This window comes from Peromyscus eremicus, chromosome 9, assembly GCF_949786415.1.
Source record: "Peromyscus eremicus chromosome 9, PerEre_H2_v1, whole genome shotgun sequence".
NCBI classification, from domain to species: Eukaryota; Metazoa; Chordata; class Mammalia; order Rodentia; family Cricetidae; genus Peromyscus; species Peromyscus eremicus.
This window is the reverse complement of record NC_081425.1, coordinates 92,999,628-93,023,607: the sequence shown is the minus strand read 5'-3', so window position 1 is coordinate 93,023,607 and position 23,980 is coordinate 92,999,628. Positions and strand designations below refer to the sequence as shown.

General features: G+C 51.5%; 1 protein-coding gene across 6 annotated transcripts in view; it reads left to right on the top strand.

Annotated features, from left to right (window-relative positions):
• Ldb3 (LIM domain binding 3) overlaps positions 1-23,980 on the top strand; it is a 62,809-nt gene that overhangs the window by 21,704 nt on the left and 17,125 nt on the right. For 2 of the 6 annotated variants that reach the window (XM_059274144.1, XM_059274143.1), the window contains 4 exons: positions 274-443; positions 926-962; positions 12,897-13,082; positions 16,015-16,160. In XM_059274144.1, coding sequence (XP_059130127.1) covers positions 274-443; positions 926-962; positions 12,897-13,082; positions 16,015-16,160 — 539 coding nt within the window. Of the gene's footprint in view, positions 1-273; positions 444-925; positions 963-6,377; positions 7,005-12,896; positions 13,083-16,014; positions 16,161-23,980 lie in introns of those variants that run through there. The other 4 variants (XM_059274146.1, XM_059274145.1, XM_059274148.1 and 1 more) reach the window with 3 other exon arrangements.

Below are 23,980 nucleotides of genomic sequence, written 5' to 3'. Positions count from 1 at the left end.
GAACTTGTTTAGGCCAGGATTAGCACTGGGGTGGGGCCAGCAGGAAGGATAGAAACCTCATGGGCAAGAAGAGCCGCTGTCCCACGGGGCCTTCCCTGACCTCTGAGCTCCCGAGAGCCGAAACCCCAGGCTTCTCAGCTCTTCTGATAATAGTGGGTGAAAACAGTGGGTACAGCTGTGGGGAGGGCGGGATGCAGTGGGAGAACAAGGGGGTGGTGGTGGGGGGTCTGAGTTCCAGCCTGGCCTCCGCCCACACCCCTTCCTGCCCTCCAGGAGCCTCCCAGTGAAAGACTTGGCCGTGGACAGCGCCTCTCCGGTCTACCAGGCTGTGATCAAAAACCAAAGCAAGCCGGAAGACGAGGCTGATGAGTGGGCCCGCCGCTCCTCCAACCTGCAGTCCCGCTCCTTCCGAATCCTGGCCCAGATGACAGGGACAGAGTACAGTGAGTGGAGGTGTTGACGTGGGAATGGGAGGGGGGGAGACAGAGCGGGCCGGCTCCCGCACAGTCGTAAAGCCTATGGAAGTGGAGGAGTCAAGCCACCTGCCTTTGATGGCTACCTAACATTGATAGAGCTGGCAGCTGGCAGAGAGCCTCTGAGTCCCTAGGTGGGCCTTCCGTGTTAACTGCTAACTCCGAATGTGAGCAGAAGCCTTGCCGTACAGTTTCCCGCAAGGTGATGGCTCATGACTGGGAGAAGAGGACCTGCAGGCCTTCTGGGACCGCTCCCTCCCAACTGCATCGTGTCCTCTCAAGGCCCCGTGGCAGAGACCTGGCACACACAGTCTTGCCACCCCTGACAAGATGGTGTCGGAAGTGCTCAGGGCCTGGCTGATTCCTAGGGACTTAACTGCCCTCAGAGCTCTAGTGGACGTTCTTCCTATGTTCAGTGTGAATCCTCCTGACCAAACTTCCTTCTCCCACAGTGCAAGACCCTGACGAAGAGGCTCTGCGAAGGTCAAGGTAGGTGCCTAGACTTGGGTTCCACGGCCTTGTCTTCTAACCTCATCCCTCCCCGGGGAGCCCCCAGGCCACATGACTCACAGAAAGAACCTTTCGTGTTTATGTATTTGAAAAGCTCAGCCCTTAAAGGGTTTCAGCAGATGCGGGCTTGGGTGCCTTTCCCAGTGAGGTAGATTCAAGATTGGGGAATCTCAGCTCCCCTGGCTCCCTTCCTGGGCAGGGGCAGGGCTGCTTTGGCCTTCACTGGGCTTTGGAGAAATGAGGGCATCTCTCCCCGTGAGGGCAGTGAGCCAATGCCCCGCCTGCACACTCATCTCTGGGCTTGTCCCCTCGTGAGTCTGAAGGCTTGGCACTGTGAGCAGGCATACAGAGGGCCAGGCTAGGCGTGAAGACCCGACCCCTAGATTCACCGGCCCATGCACACGAGGCACCAGTTCTAGAAATTGCTCCAAGTGTAACAGCTGCCGCAGGGAAATACAAGCCCTTGGCACCAGGAGGGGCTTGTATAGGGCTAGGCATCTCAGGGCATGGTCTCCTGGACAGTGGCAAGTCTGGGACCACCACCACTTGCCTACTGCCTGTGCCCTGTTAGGAGCTGTAGCCCTGGGCATGAGTGGGGGCATGGCTGTTTCGAAACCCACTGGAACCTGTCAGGGCCTTCCATGGTGAGGCATGGGGCCTGTGTGATTATCTGTGTACTTCTGGTAGTGAGTATGTCATCTGCATGTTCTTCTTGGACAGTCTGTCTGGGGTCAGGGAGTCCTGTGATAGCCTCTCTGGGAGGGTCTGGGACTCAAAGGCATGTTCCACCCTGAGCCAAACTTTCTGGACTCGCTAACCACACATGGTGGCCACAGAACTCGAGAAGAGTAGGGTTCTGGGGCCAGCTGGGACTCCATGTGCATTTGATTGTTGAACTTGTCTTTTTGCCAGCCCAAGCTGCTCCCACTTTCTGGCTGGGAGTGTGCTCCTCCCAGCCCTGTGAGGGGTGGCATGTAGTCCTGGAAACGTGTTTCACCTCTTAGCTCCTGTGGGCATCGTACAGCCCCAAGGACAATGCTGCTGCCCTTAGCTCCAGTGTGGAGAGTCCGCTGTCTCCTGTGCGGCCGAGCTCTCGGCTCTCCGTCCCTCCTGCGCTCCGCGGCCCCTCCATGCTCCTTCTGTTTTCCCCACCCTCTTCACTGAAGCCACCCACACAGCTGTCCCAGGGGGTAATGCAGACTTTCCCCAAGACTCAATAGAGGGGTCTTTATGTCACCTCCCCAACACAGCCAACAGCTTACACCCCAAGTTCTTTCCATCAGGAAGTCAACTGGAGGCCTTTTTCTCCCCTCTCCAAGACACAGCACCCTTCCTTCATGGCCTCCGTCACCTCTTCTGGTCACTTCATGCTCTTCTTCTGTTCAATATGCATACTAGTCACGCTAAGCGTATGCCCTGTTGTGAGCCGTTCGTGCTTAGAAGGAAAGGGTTCCCAGTAGGAGAGCCAATCTGTTTCCTGTTCCCCTGGAACACTAGCAGGCATGGCCATAGGGTTTCCACAGAAGAGAATCCTACAAGAGGTCCCAAGGAGAGGCTTCAGCCTGCTTCTTGACTTAGCCCCAGGCCGTACCTCCCAGGATTCCAGGTCCTTCAGTTGGAGACTCTGAGGTTCCAGCAGACTCCCCCACCCCCAGGACCAGAGGGTGCAAGCCTCTTGATTCTGTCTCTTTTCCTGACTTTAACTTGTTGAGAGTTGTCCTCGTGGACAGAGTCTTCCATGTCCCCAAATCCCAGCAGCCCAGGGCTCTGGGGCCGAGGCTGTGCATGCCCTCGTTCCGTTCAAGTGCCAAGTAAAGTCTGCAGCCACTGCAGCCCTAGGCGCACTCACTCAAGTGGCCATGTGAGCAGAAGAAAGCATGTTTGTCCTCATGTGCTGCCTTCGGACTGCTCAGGGGACCCGCTTCTCGGTGGTCAGAGCCACACCCGGACTCCAGAGTTGGAGGCTGAGCCCCGGGACTTGCTGATCCATCCTGTGGGCTGATGACAGCTACCACCCTGCTCGTTTCTCCTCCCACATTGGCCCCTAGTGTTCTGGCAGGCTGGCAAGTCTGAAAGCCACAGCTGGAGACACTGGGTCGTCCAAGCACCGCAGTCTGAGCAGGCCCGGGAGGCCTCCTTCCTGTCTTTTGCTCCCCCTCTTGTGCATTCCTCTTGTCTTCACTTTGGCTAGCCAGGAATTTCCGCACTGTACCAAAGTGAGTAGGTTCTCGAGATTCATAGAGGTTCTAGAAATGTCCTCCACTTTGTCATTGAGCACTGGTGTCAAACTGTCGTTGAGCCTTGGTGGGCTTTGTTTAAACTGGAAATTCACCGGCAACTGGCCCTGTCTCATTGCACACTTCCAAAGTCTCTATGAGACGACTGTGAGTGCATGCAGGGCTGTGTGGGCCTTGCCACAAGGTCTTCACTTGTACTTCTTTCATCTATTCACCCTGGTTCGTCGAGGGGCAGGTGTGTGGCCGGGGAAAAGGCTCCGCACTTAGATGGTGGTTTTGCTGTTGGACTTCTGTGTGGCTTTGGATTACTCATGTGGACATCTGAGTCTCTTGGTACAGTGCAAAGGTTGGATCAGACCAGTGTATTACAACTGTGTTAGCAACTAGCGCCCCCCCCCACCTTTGCGCAACAACCTTATAGAGTTCCAGTGTGCTGGATCCAAGGAGTAGGGTGAGAGCATGCCAGGTCATGCAGATGGGAAAGCGGACCTCTGTGAACGTGGCGATGTGGGGATGCAAGGACCATGCCCTGGTGATCGTGACCATGTGTAACTGTAAGACCAGCTGTGCCCCAGGTCAGTCTCTCTGGTTCGTGCACGCTGGCAGCTCGTTTTTAAATTGGGCTTTTCATTTTGAGGCAATTGCCCGTTTACTTGCAGTTGTAAGAAATGACAGAGATGCTGGGCATTGGTGGCACACGCTGTGGGGCGTTTACCCAACCACCCCCACAGTTCCCCAGAGTTTTCTTGAGTGCGAGCAGCAGGAAATATTAGATAGAAGGATTTATTGCGGAGAATATCGCGGAGATAAACAGATAGAAAATAAAGGATAGCCTCGAGAGGGCCTGGAACCTATTCCAACGGGCCCCGACTGTCTCTGCCCCAGGGTTTTTATAGAGACGCCAAGGGGTGGAGCAAAAGACCTCCTCCCCCAGCACAGCCAAGTGCAGACCATCTCAGACACCTGCACTCAGGCTCGTGGTCTAATCATCCTCTGTGAGGACCTGCTGGGTAAAGCCACGAGGAACCCGAGAATGGGCTCCCACAACACGCCTTGAATCCCAGCACTCAGGAGGCAGAGGCTGGTGGATCTCTGAGTTCGACACCACCCTGGTCTACAGATTGAATTCCAGGACAGCCAGGATTACACAGAGAAAACCTGTCCAAAACAAAAAACAAAAACAAAAAGTAAACAACAAAAGAGAGAGAGAGAATGAACAGAGAGAGAGAGAGAACAGAGAGACTCTTGTGCCTTTTCCCCACTTCCATTTCCACTGGCAAAGTCTTACATCATAGCACAATGTCACATTGGTAATGATGACATCACTTCAACCACAAACACAGACTGTCTCACACCTAAGACTGTTTCACAAGTCTCCATACAGTCACACACATACATCCTGCCCACCCCCCTTACCAGTGACTAGCAATGAACCAAATAGTATATGATCATTTTAGGGTTGGCTTTTTCTATCCACAAAATTCCTTTGGACTTTATCTAAGTTGTTGAATGAATCAGTACAAATTCACACACACACACACACACACACACACACACACACACACACACAGAGAGAGAGAGAGAGAGAGAGAGAGAGAGAGAGAGAGAGAGAGAGAGAGAAAGAGAGAGAGATTCCAAAATCCTAAGTGCCCCATATCCAAAACTTTTCTGAGCACCATAAACACCAAAGGTGGAAAATTTTACCTTTGACCTTATGTCAATGATGCTAGGCCAGGCAGTGGTGATGCATGCTTTTAATCTCAGCACTTGGAAGTGGATCTCTGTGAGTTCGAGGCTAGCCTGGTCCAAATAGAGAATTCCAGACCAGCTACATAGCAAGACCTTGTCCCAAAAAGAAAAACAGAAACAACAGATTCAGGTGCCAGGCTGTGGTGTAGCTCAGTGGCAGGAGGCTTGCCTACATGCATGAGACCCCGGGTTCAATCTCTGGGACTGGAGCCGTGGGAAGAGCAAAACACAGGTCTCATAAAAATATTACATTTGAGTTGGGTGTAGCAAGTGTATATGTGATATACATGAATTTTATGTTGGGTCCCCAAGATATCTCATTATATATGTGCAAATATCCCAAAACCATCTGAAATCCAAAACAGTTCTGTCCCACGCATTTTGGATTAAGGTTACTCAGCCTGTGGTTCATTTGTTCCTTTTTACTGTTAAGTAGTATCCCATGATGTAGATACAGCAGTTAGATTTTGATTTTTGTTTTTACTTAGTTAACTATTCACAGGAAGAAGCCAGCACTACTTTTTAAAAACTGTGTCTCGGTTCAGGTTGAGTGCACTATGTTTGTGGTTAGATGTGGTCCCTGCCACCTCTGCTATGGAGGTGTTTGAGGCCCTTCTGTCAGGAGGGTTAGCATCCCAGCATCACTGGCCGGCCTTTCCCTGCTCTTCCCTTTCTCCGTTCTGGCCACTAGGTGCCTGCACTGCACCTTCACCTGGGCAGCTGTGGGTTGGGCCTCCCAGAGGCCCCACTGACAGGAAGTAGCAAGTCCAGCCCCTTTGTTTCTGAGGCAGTGAGTATGTGTGTGTGCTTGTGAACTGGGGTAGGCCTGGGCTGTTCTCAGGCCTGGGCCTGCAGGAGCCCAGGGTAGCATGTGAAGGCTTCTCTCTGGAGATGGTGAAGGTGAGGAATGCCAGGCAGTAGAGGGAGGTGACAGGTCTACCCACAGTCCTCATCATAGAAGTTAAGTGTTCCTTCTTCTTGGTGCCCAGCTAGAGGACAGAGACTGTTCCGGGCCTGCCTGCCTGGTTGGTTCAGTTCCAAGAGCCCACAGCCAAAGCAGCTCTGCCCAGCCCTAGCCACATGGGTCAGGGAGCCTGCCTCCCTTTGCCCATTCTGCCCATTGGCCCACTAACCAGGCCCCTATTCCCCCTCCAAGCAAGGCAGGGACTTCAGTCCCTCCGTTTTGTCCCAGAACTCTAGTCTTGCCCCATTTAACCCAAGCCTGCCCTCTGGAGAGGAAGTACCCTAAGGATGGCACCGTCCATCCCCACCCCTCCTGCTATCCCAGCTTCAGGCAGGGAAATGGTGGATATGTCCCCTAACCCCTCTCTTTCTCCCTTTCTTTCTCTTTCTGTTTCTCTGTCTCTGTCTCTGTCTCTCTCTCTCTGTCTCTGTCTCTGTGCCACAGGGAAAGGTTTGAAACGGAACGTAACAGCCCACGTTTTGCCAAATTGCGTAACTGGCACCATGGCCTTTCAGCCCAAATCCTTAATGTCAAAAGCTAAAAGGCTGCCCGGATTCCCCTGACCCGTGGCAGGCTGGACCCCCACCCCTCTCCCACACAGATCTGGCATGTGAGCCCCACGGTGATGCTTGATAATGAACGACTGTGCGGGGGGCACCTCTGGTAGCTACCGGTAGTACTTCTGCTCTCTGCCTATCCCAGAGTTGACAGCTGGGGGCCAGTGCCACGCACTCAGCCCCTCCTTCCTACCTCTCCAATCCCCAACCCAGTGTGACCACCCCAGCTCCCACAAGCAGAGCCTCTGAGCACCCCTGTGTAAACCCTTAGCTGTAGTCCAGAGGGGACACGACAGGGTTTGCTGGCCTAACGCAGCCAAACAATGAAAATATACTGGCCGCTGCTCATGTGCCCGCCCCACTCAGCACCTGGCCTTATACTCACCTGGAACACGTTGCCTGCAGATCAGGGTCCTGAGTGGGCACCCTCTTCTCTGTACCTGTGTGCTGGCTTCATAGTTCTTTCTCATGTACATATATATAAGCATGCCTGTTTTGAAATAAAGAGGATTTGAAATGAACAAACCAAGCCCCAATCATGCTGTGCCTGCGTGTATGCCCTGCACCCCACCTTGGGAGGGCCTTCAGGGACAGTGTCTAGGACAGAGAGGATAGGTACGGCCAACCGAGAGGCAGGGACAGTGTCCAGCAGGTGAGGCCCCATGCAGCTCTGCTCACCCTGCTTTCCTACACCCCAGGCTAAGGACCCAGGATGAGGGATCCATACGGGATAGTTTGTCTGCCTCTCCCCGGGCAATGTGGATGGGGGCTACCCCAGGACTGTGGCTTTCTCCTTCTACACCCAGCTATGACTGACAGGTGGCACCATCTTCCCTCACAGTCAGGAAATATGCTAAAAGCCTTTCACCCAGGCCATCCTTATCCCCAGCACTGTCTGGGTGGTCTGAGAAGCACTGTAAAGTATCATTTACAGGAAAGCCCAGGAGATGGAGGTGGGGGTCGGTGACAGGGAGATGGAAGGGCCTAGCAGAGTCTTGATGACAGGAGTGTAGGGGACAGCCTCCGGCTGGCTCCTGCTCTTGGCTCCACCTGTGGCCTTGTGCTACGCTGGAGCACTTAGCCAAGCTGATCAGAGCAGCCTGTCTGGAAAGTTCTAGCCCCCACCCACAGGGTTACTGTTTCAAAGCCAACACTCCACCCACCTGCCCCACAAGCACCCTGGTTCCTCGCTCCACGGAATCATAGACTGAGGACATAAGGACGGTGGCATTTGGAAAAATGAAGGAGGTACAGAGGACCAACTCTCAGGATGCCCTACCTCCTCTGAGGCTGGATGGCTGGAACCCTGCTCCCACCCTGCTGTCTGAGAACACCCTTTCTTTCTGGTGAGCTCATCTGGAATGGCCAGCCGGGGAAGCTGCTCACTCCTACCCACCCCTGAGATGCTCTCTCTAATCTCTCTACCAGCCTGTTCCTCCTTCACCTCCTACCCCTTCCTTCTTCTAACAGCCTGAAGCCAGGGCCAGGGCAAGTCCAAACAATCGTCATCCTGGCTGGGGGATACACCCGGGGAGGACAAGAGACGTCTACCTTCATCTAGGCAAGCTGGGACTCACCCGTATTTGGACTGATGACTTGTGAGGCCCCAGAGTAGGTTGTAGGGTAGGAGGCGGCTAGACACAGAGGTAGTAGAGGTCCCAGACAGTGGGTATCCTGTGGATGGGAAAGGACCTGAGGAGATCACTCCAAGTTGTTGGACCCTAAACCTCTGTCACCAGTCCCGAGACTGTTAGTACTCTCTTGGAGCCCATTAGTTAAAGCACTAAAATGTTTGCTTTCTAGCAGCCTGGTGCCTCTCAGCTCCTCCAGGCCACTGTGAGCAGCACCTTGTATGGCTGCAGGCCGAGGGCCTACATAAAATCCTCAAAGTAAATAGAGTTTCCCTCACTTAGCACCCTACGTCTATGAGTGAGGCTCCTGGCTACCAAGAATGCTAACAGACTCAGAAAGGGACTGTGTAACTGTAACCACAACACAAGGTTGATATTGTAGACTCCAGAGGGGGGAGCCCCTCTAACTGGAGGATACGGCTTCCTGGAAGAAGAGGTTAGTGTTCTTGGTCTTGAGGGATGGGGAATGTTTAGGTAGGGCCAGCTGGCCATCTAATGTGAGGGCACAGACATGGTGAGTCAAAGAATAGGATGGAAGATCCCAGAATAATCACTTTGACCAGGATGAATGGCTGCAGAGAAGGTCATAAAGAGCTGGGATCCAGATGTAGAGTTCCAGGCTATGGAATTTGGAATATACTTTGAGGGCAACATGGAATGGGCAAAGTTTGCAGCGTACTCTTCCCACTGCAGCTGATAGGCAACATTCCCAAAGACCAGGGTGTGATGGGGGCCCTGGCCTGGTTACAAAGTGGCATAGCTGAGCTGCCCTGAGCAATAGTCACCAAAATGAAAGATAGACTATCCACTAGGTGGATGGCAGCATGAATAGTCTTATGACCAACACCTGAGTGATAGTCTCTCGTCATCCAATCAACAGAAATTGTCATACTTCACTGTCGTAGCTAACATAGGCAGCACAGACATCCTAATCATGGCGAATCCCCTTCCACACCACCAGGACCAATCATAGTATCCCCATTACCAACAGTTCCAACCCGAGTCCAGTGAACACAAATCCCCAGACTTGACACCTCCACTATCAGCCCCCTCTGTTCCAGACATACCACAGCCACCAACCACAACGTCAACAGAACTCCAATTCCCACCACCAAGGGCCCCCACACAGAGTGAAGGCATGAGGCCACCTTGATACCTCCCAGATCGAAAGGGGGACCACAGCTGCACAATGCTGTCTGGCCACACTCTCCCTTAGGCAGATCTGAGTCTAGTTTGCTTGGGTTTTATTTTTAACTGGGTGTTTAAACTGGATTATAGATTTGGGGGTAGAGTGTGTGCTTAGCACATATATAAGGCCCTGAGTTCTATCCCCAACACCAAACATTTTTCATTGAAAAATAAAAAAAAAAGAATCTGAGTGTATGACAAGTCAGGAAGCAGCTGTGGAATTGTAGGCCAGGCCGGGGTGATCTCATGGGCATTCTCTTTAGGACTAAGGTCGAGGCTATGTAAATTCTCTGTAATGCTTGCTTGCTGGTGCCTGCTTTTTGGAATTTCTGGAGACTCGTGGAACTTCATGCAGAAACTGACATGGAACAAGAATCCAAGATCCTTCAGGATGTACTTTGATGTCTCTTCTCCCCTCTCTAGACCCTGGTGACTGCTTGGTGTCGGGAAAGAGTGTGATCCTAGATAGGATGCACTCAGCAAGAACTGAGAGTAGCAGGCACATGCGCATGCCCATGCATCCCTGATGGTAACCTTTGTCCCAGCTCTGTGGTCAATGGTGAACTTTTCTGGAACCTACTTCCAGCTCCAACTTCATTGCCTGAAATCCAGGCTTCATTTGGAACTATTGCTAGAGAAAGCTGCAGATATGCTGGGCTGTAGCACATTGGGACAAAGACAGCCAATGTCTCCTTTGCATAGCCCAGACATTTCCATCACTCCCATCCTGGGCAGGGTCTTCAGTTTCCAGTGGTCCACTGGAAATGTGGGACAGAACCAGGGAGGGGCACGACGGTCTATGTCTCCCTGAGCCTTCCCGTACTTGGCCACCCTGTGAGGAGGTCTCCAACAGCCAGCTTAGGAGCGTTCAAGGTCTACAGTTTCTCTGGGATAGCCACGTAATCAGCATGGATTTCAGGAGCAAAGGTGTTTCACAGAGGATGGGCGAGTGGCCTCATTGAAGTGTCAAGGACAGCTCCGCCCAAGGCCTCCTCTCTGACAACTAAGCCCTGACAGTCTCGGGCAGGACGTAGCTAAGACAGGCCCATTTGAATGTGCTCTTCGCTATGGGATAGCCAGCCCACAACTTCACTGCTTCTCCAGCTCTAACCCTTCTGTTCTGTTTTGTACCTTTTTCCTTTCTGACTGGATGGGGATCGTTTGGGAGATGCTTGGGTAAGCGGCTTGTGGCTTCCTGGCATTCCTATCTGGGACAGACAGAGATATCTCACAATTTGCTCCTCCCTGTGTGGTCCATAGACCAACAGCATCAGCATTACCAGGGAACTTGCTGGAAATCAGCCTCAACCCTACTTCAAACTCAACAAACTAGAAGCTGCTGTGTGTATTTTCTGCTGGTTTTGGTTTAAGACAGGGTCTCACGATATAGCCCAGATTGTGCTGGAACTCACTGTATATTACCCAGGCTGGCCTCAAACTCACAAAGCCAGCCAAATGCTGGGATAAAACTGGTGTGTACCACCAGTTTACCTAGCTATGTGATGTTTCACTGGAGAGGCAGTGTCTCTCAACCCCGGGTCCCTGGTCTCCAGATGAGACCTCTAAGATGAATCATCCAGGGAGGTGGGAGGGAAAAAGGGAAGAATGGGCTGACGTTGGCACTGTGCAGCACGTGGAAGAGGGAAGTGCTGAGATGTTACTTGGGCCCAGCAAGGATTTGCCTTTGAACAGAGACAGATCATCTTGGCTGACCACAAGAAGAGGTCTCTTTCTTCCTCTGCGAAATACTGGTTAAGGCTTCAAGTCAAACTGACCCTCAGTCATTTTGTTCCCATGGGTAAGTCCCAGAACCTTGGGTAGATGAATTCTGTTTCCATTTCCTCACTTATTAAATAGGGTTGATTAGCCCCCATCAGAGGGTTGTTGTGAGATGTTAAAGGAATAATGGTGGAAACAGTATAACGTGAGCAAATAAATGGCATGGTTCTGGGGGAGCTATTGCAACTTGTAGGAGTTTCGTATGTTCTATTACTACTGTTACAAAGAGAAATGTCAGTCAAAGATCTAAGAATGAGCTGGGTATGGTGGTTCCTTCCTGTGGTCCCAATTAACAGGGAAGCTGAAGCAGGAGAATGACTTGAATACAGGTGTTAGAGCAGTTGAGAGGGGGCGGGGTGGGGGGAAGAGGAGAGGAAAGGAGAGAGAGAGGAGAGGGGGGAGAAAGAGGAAAGGACAAGACAGGATGTGTGTCTCTCTGTTTTCTCATGGTTTGTGTGGGAGGGCCGGGATTGCAGATTGTAGTGAGTGCTTGTTGGGGAAGGGGTGTACATGCACATTTCTATGCATGTGTCTGGAAGCCAGAGGTCAATGTCAAGTGTCTTCCTCAGCTGCTGTCTACTTTAGTTTTTGAGACAGGGTCTCCCACTGAACCTGAAGATCAGCTGGCTAGCAAGCCCCAGAGATCCTCTTCTCTTGTTTTCCCTGTGCTAGAATTTCAGGCTGCTGCATCTGGCTTTTTACCTTTCTTATGTGGGTGCTAGGAATCTGAATTCAAGTCCTCACACTTAAGCAGTGAGCATTTTACTGACCAAGACATCTCCTCAGCCCTATGGCTGAGTTTTTATTCTCTGTCCCATTCCCAGGGAGCAGAACTAATCCTCTCAATCCAGACTCTGACTGATCTGCCTTCTTAGAGGACTTTTGGGACAGTCTGGGCTCACAGAATACCCAGGCACTCGGGCGGAGGCATGTGGGCATCTGGTCTACCTGTACTAGCACAGGCTAGTGCTGGGTATATCCATCCTACCTGATTACACTGCTCCACACAGGCAGAGTGGCTGCTTCTCAGTAGAAAGAGCCTTCAGCTCTATATGTGCTTAGAGCCAAGTTCACGTCACTCTTGAATGGGTAGCACACCCGGATACCTGGTGACATGAGACTCTATCAGCTCAGTAGGGTCTACCTGTGCCCTCCCTATAGGTCCTGCCACTCCTCAGAGTATGTCATGAGAAGGGGCACAAATTTCTGTATCCCTGGATGGTCCTTGACCACATTACCCCTTCTGGTCCATGTACTTTTGGTCTGCTTTCCATGGTAGCTTCTGTCTGTCCACTTTCTGTCAGATGTACCATCAGTGCCCTGGGCTAAAGCCCACCTTCTTGTGGCTCTAGAGCCTAGGACTTTTACACTCAAATATCTTTTTTGAGGGAAAGGAGGCTATAGCGTCCTTCCCCAGATGTAATTTATGCCCCCGACTGAATGTGCAAGCATTAGGGAGAAGGCAAAGGTAAGCTGGACAGGAAGGGACCGGGTTGATAACTAAATGTGCTTTCCCACTGCATTGTGGTTTCCTGGGAAAGAAAAACCAGGAAGTACTGGAAGACTGAGGGGTAAACATCCCTCCAAGATTATGTTGCCAGGCCCCTCCCTCCCCGAGGTCTGATCATGCCCTGCTGGGATTCGAGAGGAGCTCTTTCCCAGCACCTTAGGATGTTCCCTCACACACACCTGCATCCTGCTCTGTATGCAGAACAGATGGTACTTTCCATTCACCCCACACCATGGAGAGGGCTTCCCCAGACCTGGGGCCCACATGACCTGTTGTCTTTTTGATCCCACTTCATCAGCACCCCTATTGAGCATGCTCCAGTGTGCACCAGCCAGGCCACTCCCCCGCTGCTGCCTGCTTCTGCCCAGCCGCCCGCTGCTGCCTCTCCCATTGCGGCCTCGCCAACCCTGGCCACAGCTGCTGCTGCCCATGCTGCTACTGCCTCTGCTGCAGGTCCTGCCTCAAGCCCTGTGGAGAGTCCGAGGTAACTGGTGGTCCACAGATGCCAGACCTAACATTGGGAAAAGGAGGCAAGAAGGGACCCACTGTAAGCCTCTTTGTGGGCAGCTAAATAGTTAGGTCCCTGATGTTTTCCAAGGAAGCCAAGGCTGGTACTACTTGGTGCAAAGTGTGAAGGGGAAGTCAGGATGCATTTTGTGGGGTACACCAGTCATGATTAATGAGAGTTTTGTTATTGCTCTACAGCTCCCCCACTCCACCCCACCCCCCAGCCAGGGGAACACACACACACACACACACACACACACACACACACACACACATGTGAACATGAACAACACATCACACATAGCAAAGGAACACTATGCACAGTCTTTGTTCTTAGAACACAGAAAAGGAAGATGACACTCATCCACACGGGCTGGAAGAAATCAAGGAAGGCTCCTTGGAGGTGGGAACATTGAACTAGTCAGGTCGGACAGCTTAGCTGCTATAACTTGCCCACCTCCTCATCCTTTTCTTCTCTTGATGTGGAAACAGTCTAACTTCAGATGCCCCTATCGTACTCAGATTTACATCCCCGACTCTGTGCAGAGCTTTACTATTTGAAACCTTGAGAAAGTGATTTAACCTCTGAACCCCAGTGCCCTCATCAGCTATGATGTCTAAAGATGCACATGTATATTGAGGTCATTATTGGAAAGACTCGTCCATAAAGCACCTAGCACACACGAAACAGTCAAAATAAGTACTTTAAATTCCGGTGTCTCAGCCTATCTTCCTGGATACCCACCAAAACAGAGGCCAAAGGAAGGGGGCGTGCAGGGAGGAGGAAGAGGGGGGCTGAGTGGATCACTCCAGAGTGGCCAGCTGGTACAAGAGCAGGCTTGGCCCAGTTGTGTTTTGTATGCTTCCAGGAACTGCTCAGCTGTTGTCGGGCCAGGACCCAGACTTCCCAGCACCCCGGGAAAACATGCCTCTTTGGGTCAGGGTGCACAGGGTCATGGTGCAGCCTGAGGCAGCTTCCCAGCATCCCATGTGGTGCCAAGCCCAGCCTTTCTCCAGCCCAGTTCAATCACTGGGGGTGAGCCTGGTCCTCACTTCCAGAGTGCTTCTGTCCCATTTGCCTAGGACAGGCTCAAGCAGACTGCCTCCACTCTTCCTCTGCAGACCCTCCTCTCATTAGGGCCTTGCTTCCCTCACAGAGCAGGAACTCTGATGAAAGATGAGAAATGTCCCTCTTGTGGAGAGGTGGGGGAAGCCTTCCAACGTGCATAGGGAAAGAGAAGTCCTGGGTGCTGAAGCCCACAAGCAGTCTAGCCCCAACCCTATCTCTCACTGAAGGGCAAACTCCAGCTCCATGCTCCAGGCCTCCATGTCTGGGCTGCCCACTCACTGCTGATGGCCTCAGGAGACCCCCATGAGGGTGAATTCTTCCTTTTCATGACCTTACCAAGAGAGCAGAGGAGGATTCCACAGGGCACTGGGCTACACTGGGAGGGGTCAGGGAGTGGGCTCTGAGCACAGATGCCTCCCTTCCTTACATGTGGGCTCAAAAAGAGCTGGAGCTAGAGGTGCTCATTGGATGTACACCTTGGCCCTTCACCAGATGTCTTCGGCTTCTGCTTCCTTTCCCCATGCCAGTCCAGGATGCTGGCAAGGTATTCCCCAGTGGTGGGAAAGCTTGGCCCTGACCCACTGGCCTGGAGCTTCATCCAGCCACACAGAAGCTGGGCACCCTTTGCATACTGTGTCCTCCTTTCCACCAATGTGCTTACTTTTCTGCCCTTAGCACAGGGATCTAGCCACAGAAAGGCAGAGGAAGCCTTAACTATAAATGTGGTGGGAAGGGAAAGGAAGGATGCATAGCCCCCCAGGGCTGGGATGCTGCTCTGAAGATTACTTTACCTCTGCCTGGGACAGTATCCAGACTTCCTTGGGTTCACTCAGGTTATCAGTGGCAGATTGTTATACCAGGGCCATCCCTTCCAGAGACCAATCCTTCATTCCACAGCTTGGCCCAGCAGGTCCAGTGGGCCCATAGGGAAGAGATGGAAGAGACACAGGATGCCAAAGGTTGGGGTGTATTTCTAAGGTTCATTTCTCCAGCATCTCACCAATGGCTCATTTGCTGGGTGTGGTCAAGTGTCCCCTTTAGGATACAGAACATATAAGGAGGGAAAGCTATTCATCCGTTTGAAACGAAGAAAAAGGTTTCACAGACAAGTAAGACTGGGAAACACTGCATCAGGCAGGATTAAGCTTGTGGATGCTGGGAGTCCCTGGAGCCTTCAGCTCCCCCAAGAGAGAGGCCAGGTTCAGCAGAAGAACTGGGACACTTTTGTACATCTCCTTGCTGCCATTGTCCCTGAGCCACATGTGGGGAAAGGCTGCTTGCTCTACAATCTTGACAGCCGAGCCAACGGGAGGAAGCGATTGTCTAGGAAGTAGAGTGGTTTGCTGGGGAGCTGCTGGGCTTCCTCACTTCTTCCCAGGAACAATGTCAGAACATTTTTTTTTTTTTTCTCAAAAACCATGAGACTGCTGCTTCCTCCAGCAGCAACATAAAAGACTAAGATAAGGAGACCAGGTGGCCAGGGCGTCCCAGAAAGGGGAGCAGCCGTGACCATCTCCATCTCCCTGCTGTCCTCCCTTTCGCCCTCTGCCTAGGTCCACAGTCCTCCGACTACAATTCCCTCTGTGGATGAAGCGCTTTCCATGTGTTCTTCTGCCTGGCTGGCACCTTCCCTCTCTCTTTTCCAAGGTGGCAGAGCTAGCCCCAGGGAGTAGCTTCATCCCCCTCTAAGACCCTTGGGCTTCTTCGTAGACTCTGGAAACAATCCAGTGGGTGTTTCTGTCATAGTCCTGCCTAGAGATCAGATAGCAAACTGGCCATGGCTTTGGGTACCGGAGACCAACGGACTGTTCTTCTCATAACTCCTCTGTCTTGGTTCCAGGCCACAGGCCTCTGCCTACAGCCCCTCAGCAGCTGCTTCTCCAGCACCCTCTGGCCACACCAGCTACAGTGAGGGTCCAGCTGCCCCTGCACCCAAGCCCCGAGTTGTAACCACTGCCAGCATTCGGCCTTCTGTTTACCAGCCAGGTGAGAGCCAGAGGGAGGTGGGGGCAGGGGTGCAAAGGGTCATCTGCTCCACACCAAGACCCAGAAGTCAAGGAGGCTCAGTTCTCCCTGCCTGCCCCTGGTTGCAGGGTGGAATCCTAGGGAGACTTCGAGCCTGAGTTTGACCTTGGTGGGTGGGGTCAGGTGGGCTGTACCAGGCCAGGATGGAGCCATCTAGCTCTTAGGAAAGGGATGCTCATGGCTGGATGTTTCCAGACTAAGATGAGAAAAAAGAGGGCTGGGGATTGGAGAACGGGGGTGGCCCAAGTCAAAAGCTGTTTCTTTGAGAATCTGGGTCAGCCTCAAACTGGAAGACAAGAAACAACAAAAATGCCCCAGGCTTTGGCCAGGTTACTGTGTCACTTTGTCCTTTGAGCAAGCTGCTCAACCAGTCTGGTGACACAGGACAGCTGGGGCACATGTGACATATCAGTAGGAGGTCTCCTCACAGTGGACCCCAGGCAGAACTCCTTGGTTGCAGTCCTGTCTCTGTGGCCCTTTCCAGTCAGTGCCCAGGGTTTTCCTCCAGGGCTGAGAGGTAGCCTGTTTCCTAATCTCCTAGGCAGAATGGGCCTTCTTCCTCAGAGCCCAAGGTAGGTCTCAGGCTGGTGCAAGGCCCACTTTCCTGTCAGCCATTGCTCCAAGAACCCAAGAATGCTCTAGCAGGTTTTTTGTTTTTGTTTTTGTTTTTTATTTGTTTGCTTCAGGTTCTCCCTGTTTTTGGTTTTTTTATTTTGTTTTGTTGTTTTGTTTTGTTTTTGGTTTTTTTTTTCCCATGTGCTCTGGCTCTGCCTATAGGAAGGCCCTTGACATCCAAGCCCTGCATCTAGTCACTGTCTTCTGGGTTCTGATCCTGAACTTTAGGAGGCCAGGGCTGTGGCAGACTTTCTCTTTTGTATATGCCTGACTTGAGCTTGCCACGAGGAGACATCCAACAAAGGTGTAGAAAAATAAACAGGGGCTAGAGTGTCAACTTGGTGGTAGAGTGTGTGCCTAGCACATGTGAGGCCCCTGGGTTCAGTCCCTAGCCCCCCCCCCCACACACACACACTCATAGACACATGCACACATGACAGACAGGTAGGCAGGCAGGCAGGCAAGGAGGCTGATGGGGAACACATCAGAGTGACAGAGAGACCATGAACTTGAATTCTGTACTCTAGCAGCTGTGCACACACGGGACACAGGGAATGAATCTTAAGTATTCTTTTTTCGTTTTGTTTTGTTTTTGTTTTTCGAGACAGGGTTTCTCTGTGTAGCTTTGCGCCTTTCCTGGAACTCACTTGGTAGCCCAGGCTGGCCTCGAACTCACAGAGATTCACCTGGCTCTGCCTCCCGTGTGCTGGGATTAAAGGCGTGCGCCACCACCGCCCGGCTGAATCTTAAGTATTCTTATAATGATCACTTGGTGTTCATTTAACGGGTTGACAAAATAGGATTTTAGGTGGGCACATTATTTCCACTTAATCACTATACCTTCATAGCCAGGCGGTGGTGGTGCATGCCTTTGATTTCAGCACTCAGGAGGCAGAGGCAGGTGGATCTCTGTGAGTTCAAGGCTAGCCTGGTCTACAGAGCGAGTTCTAGGGCAGCCAAGGCTACACAGACAGACCCTGTCTTGAAAAACCAAAAAAGAATGAAACATTATACCTTCAGCATGTAGTTATTGTTATCTTGAATTTATAGAAAGCAACAATGATTTTCCATTTACTATCATAAAACAAATGTCTTTCTCTCCTCAAAATTATTATACACATATAATTTGTTTTGCTTTTGGGACGGAGTCTCTCTATGTACCCCTGGCTGTCCTGGAACTAGCCCTGTAGACCAAGCGGGCCTTAAATTCAGATATCCACCTGCCTCTGCCTTCCAAGTACTGGGTTTAAAGGCATGTACCACCACCGCCCAGCACACATAAAAATTTTAATAGACTTTTTGTGTGCCTGTTTGTTGGCAGGGCGGCTCATGTAGCCCAGGCTGGCTGTTGATCCTCCTGCCTGGACCTCCCAAGTACTGGGATTATAAACATGTGCCACCACACCCAGTTTAACAGACTTAAAAAAAAAAAAAAAACAGTTTTCAGTTCACAGCAGAATTGAACAAAAGGTGTCATTTTCCAAATATCCCTTCCCCTCACCCCATGCACACAACCCGCCTTTTCCAACGCACATGCCAGTAATTCATGGTAAGCTGACCAAGGGAGTAAGTTACAGATGTGTTTAAGAAAGACACGGGTCATTTCAAGGGAGAAGGAAGAGGGGCTTGTGTTCCGAGTGTGAACTGGCCAAGTAGCCTTGGGGTAAAGAACAGCACGTCCAAAGTCTAGCCTCCAAAGTGTATCCTGTTAAGATGTGAGTGAGACCCTAGGAAGCTTCCCTCCGGGGCCTTGCTTGGGGAAGCACACACTTGCTGAGAGGCGACAGAATCTGCTGTATAAAGAGAACTGAGTATGGACAGGACGCATTTCAGCTTGAGAGGAACACCCGGCCTGCCATAAGTGATAGGCAAACAGCCTCACCTCTGAGACCTGAACTTTCTCATTTGAGTAAGACGGGGGGCTCTCTGCAAATGAAGCCATCTCTGCCAATTCTTGGCCAAGGAAAGGAAGTTCTAAAGTCAAAACTTCACAGGCCGAAGTGGCATTTTGGAAGGGGGTCGGTACAAATCTATGTAGGAGACAGAAAAAACGCCCCGGTGCAGACTGGAAACACAGGACGAAGCTTGCAGAAGGAGGATGGAGTAGTGTCAGGTGCAGGTGAGGCCTTGTGACTGCACAAGGAAGCCCTTTCCTGGCAGCACCGCCAGGCGCTTCCAGCACCTTCCCTGACCTGTCCTTCCAGGCCCGCCAGGGGGCGGCCCGGCTTTCCAGTAGCTTCTCCGGCTCCGGCCCAGGCGGGCCAGACGTGCCGGAGCCCAGGCCTCTTGGCGGTTCCCAGGCGGTGCAGACGTTAACTCATTCCTGCCTGGAGCGGAGGAGAGGCCTGCCTCCACCCTTCCTTCTCGGGGCTCCGGGGGCGGCTGACAGTCTGCCAGGCCGGGGGAGGGAGGCAGTGCGGGTCCGCACCCCGCTCCGCCGCTGCTGGGCTTCGGGGACCGGGGCACCGGCGAGCACTAGCAGTCCGCTCGCGGCCAGTCCCCGGCCGCAGCTTCCGGCTGGCGGAGGCAGGGTGGCGTTCGCCCTGGGATCTTATCTCTGGCGCCGGGGCTGGGCGTCCGCTCCCCAGAACACCTGGGGCCCGGGCCTGCTTGACCAGTGGGCGGAGGACACTGTGGGCCCGGGGACGGCCACGTTGGCCCGCGGGCCGGGCGGCGACCGACCGGGGCGCTCGCTGAGGACCTAGCCCGGGCCGAGTGACTCAGATCACCTTGTTTAATTACACAGTCCCGGGGCCGCCGAGTGCGATAGGAGCCTTTTGAACGTGCCAATTAGAGATGAAATATCACCTTCTAATTTGAACCGGCTTAATTCCGTCACGTAGAAATAGCAACAGCCCGGGGCTCCGAGATGGGATGTCAGGTTTTTTCCGGCATTCGGGGGATGGAGGGGCGAGGCAGGCAAGAACTGTAGGGAGAGGGGACCATGCTCTCTGCATCCCTCTCCCCAGGGATCTGCTAGACGAACCGCTCCAAGAGGAAAGTCCTCCTCCGGCCCCTGTAGCCCCAGTGGGAAGGAGGTGGCTAAACCCGGTCTGGATTCCAGCCTTCCTCTCTGAGGCCTTGTATTGGGGTTTGGAAAACGCAGGAGGTTCAGGGAGTCGAAAGGCCTCGGATGGGAGGAAGAGAACGTCCGCCCTGCAGAGGGAGTGGTTGGAGGGGGAGGCAGTAAGGTGGGCGAAGGCCCGGTTGACTTGGAACCGGCATGCTGAAGCCTGTTTCTGCGTTCAGAGTGGTGTAGAGAGATCTGGAGCCCAGAGGGGTGCGTTCAGGTAGGAAGCTTGCAAGCTGGCCGACCTTGAGTGGCCGCTTAAGCTCTCCAAGTTGTCTGCAAAGTTGACTCGCAAGTATTCTGCCTTCTTGTAGACTGTTAACACAAAATTCTGTGGGGAAGCCAACAGCACTTGCCAGCCACTGTTTTAACGAGGGCTGCCATCCCAGAGGAACCCATTTTTACAGTTTTAAAAAGTAAAAGAAGGCGGGGTGAAATTGATTTAAATACTTTAATTTAGCTCAGCATATGACATTTTCAGGGAATTTTTGTTTGTTTGTTTGTTTTGAGACAGGGTTTCTCTGTGCAGCCCCGATTGTCCTGGAACTCGCTCTGTAAACCAGGCTGGCCTCGAACTCAAAGATCCTCCTGCCTTTGCCTCTCTGGTTTTGAGATTAAAGGTGTGTGCCATCACACCAGGAGATTATATATACGCACATATGTATGTATGTATATATATATATATACATATATATTTCATTTTATGTGCATAGGTATTCTGCCTTCATGTGAACCAGGCTGGCCTCGAACTCAAAGATCCTCCTGCCTTTGCCTCCCTGGTTTTGAGATTAAAGGTGTGTGCCATCACACCAGGAGATTATATATATGCACATATGTATGTATATATATATATATATATATATATTTCATTTTATGTGCATAGGTATTCTGCCTGCATGTGAGGGTGTTGGATCACCTGGAACTGGAATTACAGACAGTTGTGAGCTGCCTTGTGGGCGCTGGGAATTGAACCCAGGTCCTCCAGAAGAGCAGCCAGTGCTCTTAACCACTGAGCCATACCTCCAGAGCCATACCTTCAGCCTCCTCACTCCCTTTTAATTGTATGTATGTATGTGTCTGTGTGTGGGTATGTGCCCTTGAGTGCAGCTGCCCACACACAGGCCTGAAAGAGGGTGTGGAATCCCCTGAAGCCTGAGTATAAAGTTAAGAGCTGTGAGACACGAACTCGGGAGGCAGAGGCAGGTGAATCTCTGTGAGTTTGAGGCCAGCCTGGTATATAAAGTGAGTTACAGGACAGCCTGGGTCGTTACACAGAAAAGCCCTGTCTCAAAAGAGAGAGAAAGAGAGAGAGAGAGAGAGAGAAAGCTGTGAGACATGAATGTTAGGAACCCAACTCCTGTCTTCCATGAGAGTAGTACATGCTCTTAACCACTGGGCATCTTTCCAGATGCAGCTCAGTATATTAAAAATGTTTTATAGCCGGGTGGTGGTGGCGCACGCCTTTAATCCCAGCACTCGGGAGGCAAAGGCAGGCGGATCTCTGTGAGTTTGAGGCCAGCCTGGGCTACAGAGCGAGATCCAGGAAAGACGCAAAGCTACACAGAGAAACCCTGTCTCAAAAAACCAAAACCAAAACAAAACAAAATGTTTTACAGCCAGACACTGTACTGGTATATGCTAGCTATTTGGGAAGTTGAGGCAGGAAGGTCCTGAGGTCAGTCTAGGTAACATCAAGACCTGGCTCAAACAATAAACAAACAAGGGGCTGAAGAGGTGGACCAGTGGTGAAGAGCACTAGCTGCTCTTCCATAGGACCCACCACCAGCTCACAGCCATCTGTTACTCCAGTTCCAGAGAATCTGCACCCTCTTTTGGCTTCCCCAGGTACCAGGCATGCGAGTGGTACAGAGACATACATGCAGGCATACATCTGCACACATTCAATAAAGAAATAAACAGTTTTTAACATATAATCAATATAAGATAATTATTACTGAGACAATTTATATTCTTTTGTTAAGTCTTCAAATGTTTACACTTAATAGCACATCTTAATTTATACTAAGCATTTCAGGTGCTTAGAGACCACATAAGGCCATGGTTTGGACATCACAGGGCTTTTGCTCATAATCCCTTTTAGAGTCAGGTGTCAGGGCACAAGCCTGTAATCCAGCACTCAAGAGGTCGAGGCACAAGGATCACTGAACTTTTATTTATTTATTTATTTATTTATTTATTTATTTATTTATTTATTTATTGTGTATACATGCCAGAAGAGGGCATCAGACCTCATTATAGATGGTTGTGAGTCACCATGTGGGTGCTGGGAATTGAACTCAGGACCTCTGGAAGGGCAGCTAGTACTCTTAACTGCTGAGGCATCTCTCCAGCCCCTAGATCATTGAACTTTTGAGGCTAGCCTGAACTACATAGTAAGCTCCAGGCCAGCCTGGGCTATATGTAAAAAAAACCAAAACCAAAATCAAAACCAAAACTAAAACCAAAAAAACCCAAAAGGTTTGGCCAGATGTGATGGCGCTTGCCTTTAATCTCAGCACTCGGGAGGCAGAGGCAGGCGGATCTTTGTGAGTTCGAGGCCAGCCTGGTTGACAGAGCAAGTTTCAGGACAGCCAAAGCTACACAGAGAAACCCTGTCTCAAACAAACATACAAAAAACAAGCAAAAAAAAAAAAAATACCACTCGTAATCACTTTTAGCAGAGGACTGTGGTTTATAAAACGAGGAAGAAGGAAAAGAGGGATAGAAAAAAATGAAAAGCAAAGAGAAAGGAAGACATAACTTACAAAGAATCCCAAAGTGTACAAAAGAGGGCTGAAGCTGCTTTGAAGTTCTGTGGGATCGCCTCTCCCCGCTCTCTTTCTCTAAAGTGGCCCTTGCCCCTCCCATCTTGAGACCCCCTGGACACGAGGAAGCAAGGTAAAACTGTTGAAGTGGGTGGGACACCTTGAGCTTGGGACTCACAGCTTTACAAAGTGCTGTCGCTCCTGCAGGTTCCCACCACACCCCGGGAGGTAGGCAGGGCATCCTTCATTCCAGCACCAGAAAATAGGTTCAATTCCCAGCAATCCGACTTCAGAGAATCACACCTCCCTCCCCACTGCCATCCTCCAGTACACCTGCTCGGGGCTTGCCACATGACCATGGGAGGCCTTGAGATGAGCTGATAGTACATTCCAACCTTGAAACCCAGATGCTACTGTCCCTGCCATCTTCATCCTCATTCTCTCTCTCTCTCTCTCTCTCTCTCTCTCTCTCTCTCTCTCTCTCTCTCTCTCAATCTCTCTCTCTCTCTCTCTCTCTCTCTCTCTCTCTCAATCTGTCTCTCTCTCTCAATCTCTCTCTCTCTCTCAATCTCTCTCTCTCTCTCTCTCTCTCTCTCTCTCACACACACACACACACACACACACACACACACACTGTATCATAATTAAGCACTATGTTTCTTATATTCCTTAATCCTTACAATTATTCCAATATCATTTTTAGGCAAAGAAACAGGCTCAGAGAGGTTAATGAGTTTATTTACTCAAGGATGCACGGCCAGAAAGTCTTAGGAGAGTGTGAAGACAGGGCTCTTCTGAGGGAGTAGTGCTAGGTACGGAGCTCAGAGTCTCAAAAATGCCAAGCAGGTGCTCTAAGCACTGAGTCCCAAGCCTCAGATTAGGGCTTTTGATGGCTGTGCCTCCTTCCAGAGCACAGGGTCTCCTCTGGGTGTTGAAAGTGACTTCTCCGTGATGTTGTACACCAATGGAAGTTGGATTTGTGTTCTTTAGTGAGGCCGCTTGGAGTTTAGGAAGGTTTACAGTCTTGCTCTGCCGCTTCCTCTGAGCTCTCAAGCCCTCGAGTGTGAAAGGGAATAATGCCGAATCTGACTCAGTCGACCGACCTGCTATGTGCCTCACCCACACTGTAGGTGGGAGAAAGACTCCAGCTGGAGAATCCACCTTGGGAGCCAGTATCACTCTAGGGCAGGGCTGGGGAGGGCTTAGCAAGGGGATATACAGGTGCTGTGCACTTCCCAGTTCTGAAGTACCAGTCATCTGGGACTAATAGGCATGGAGTTGGAGCCACCCAAGATGGCTCAGGGCACCAGATGGGAAAAAGAGACAGACAG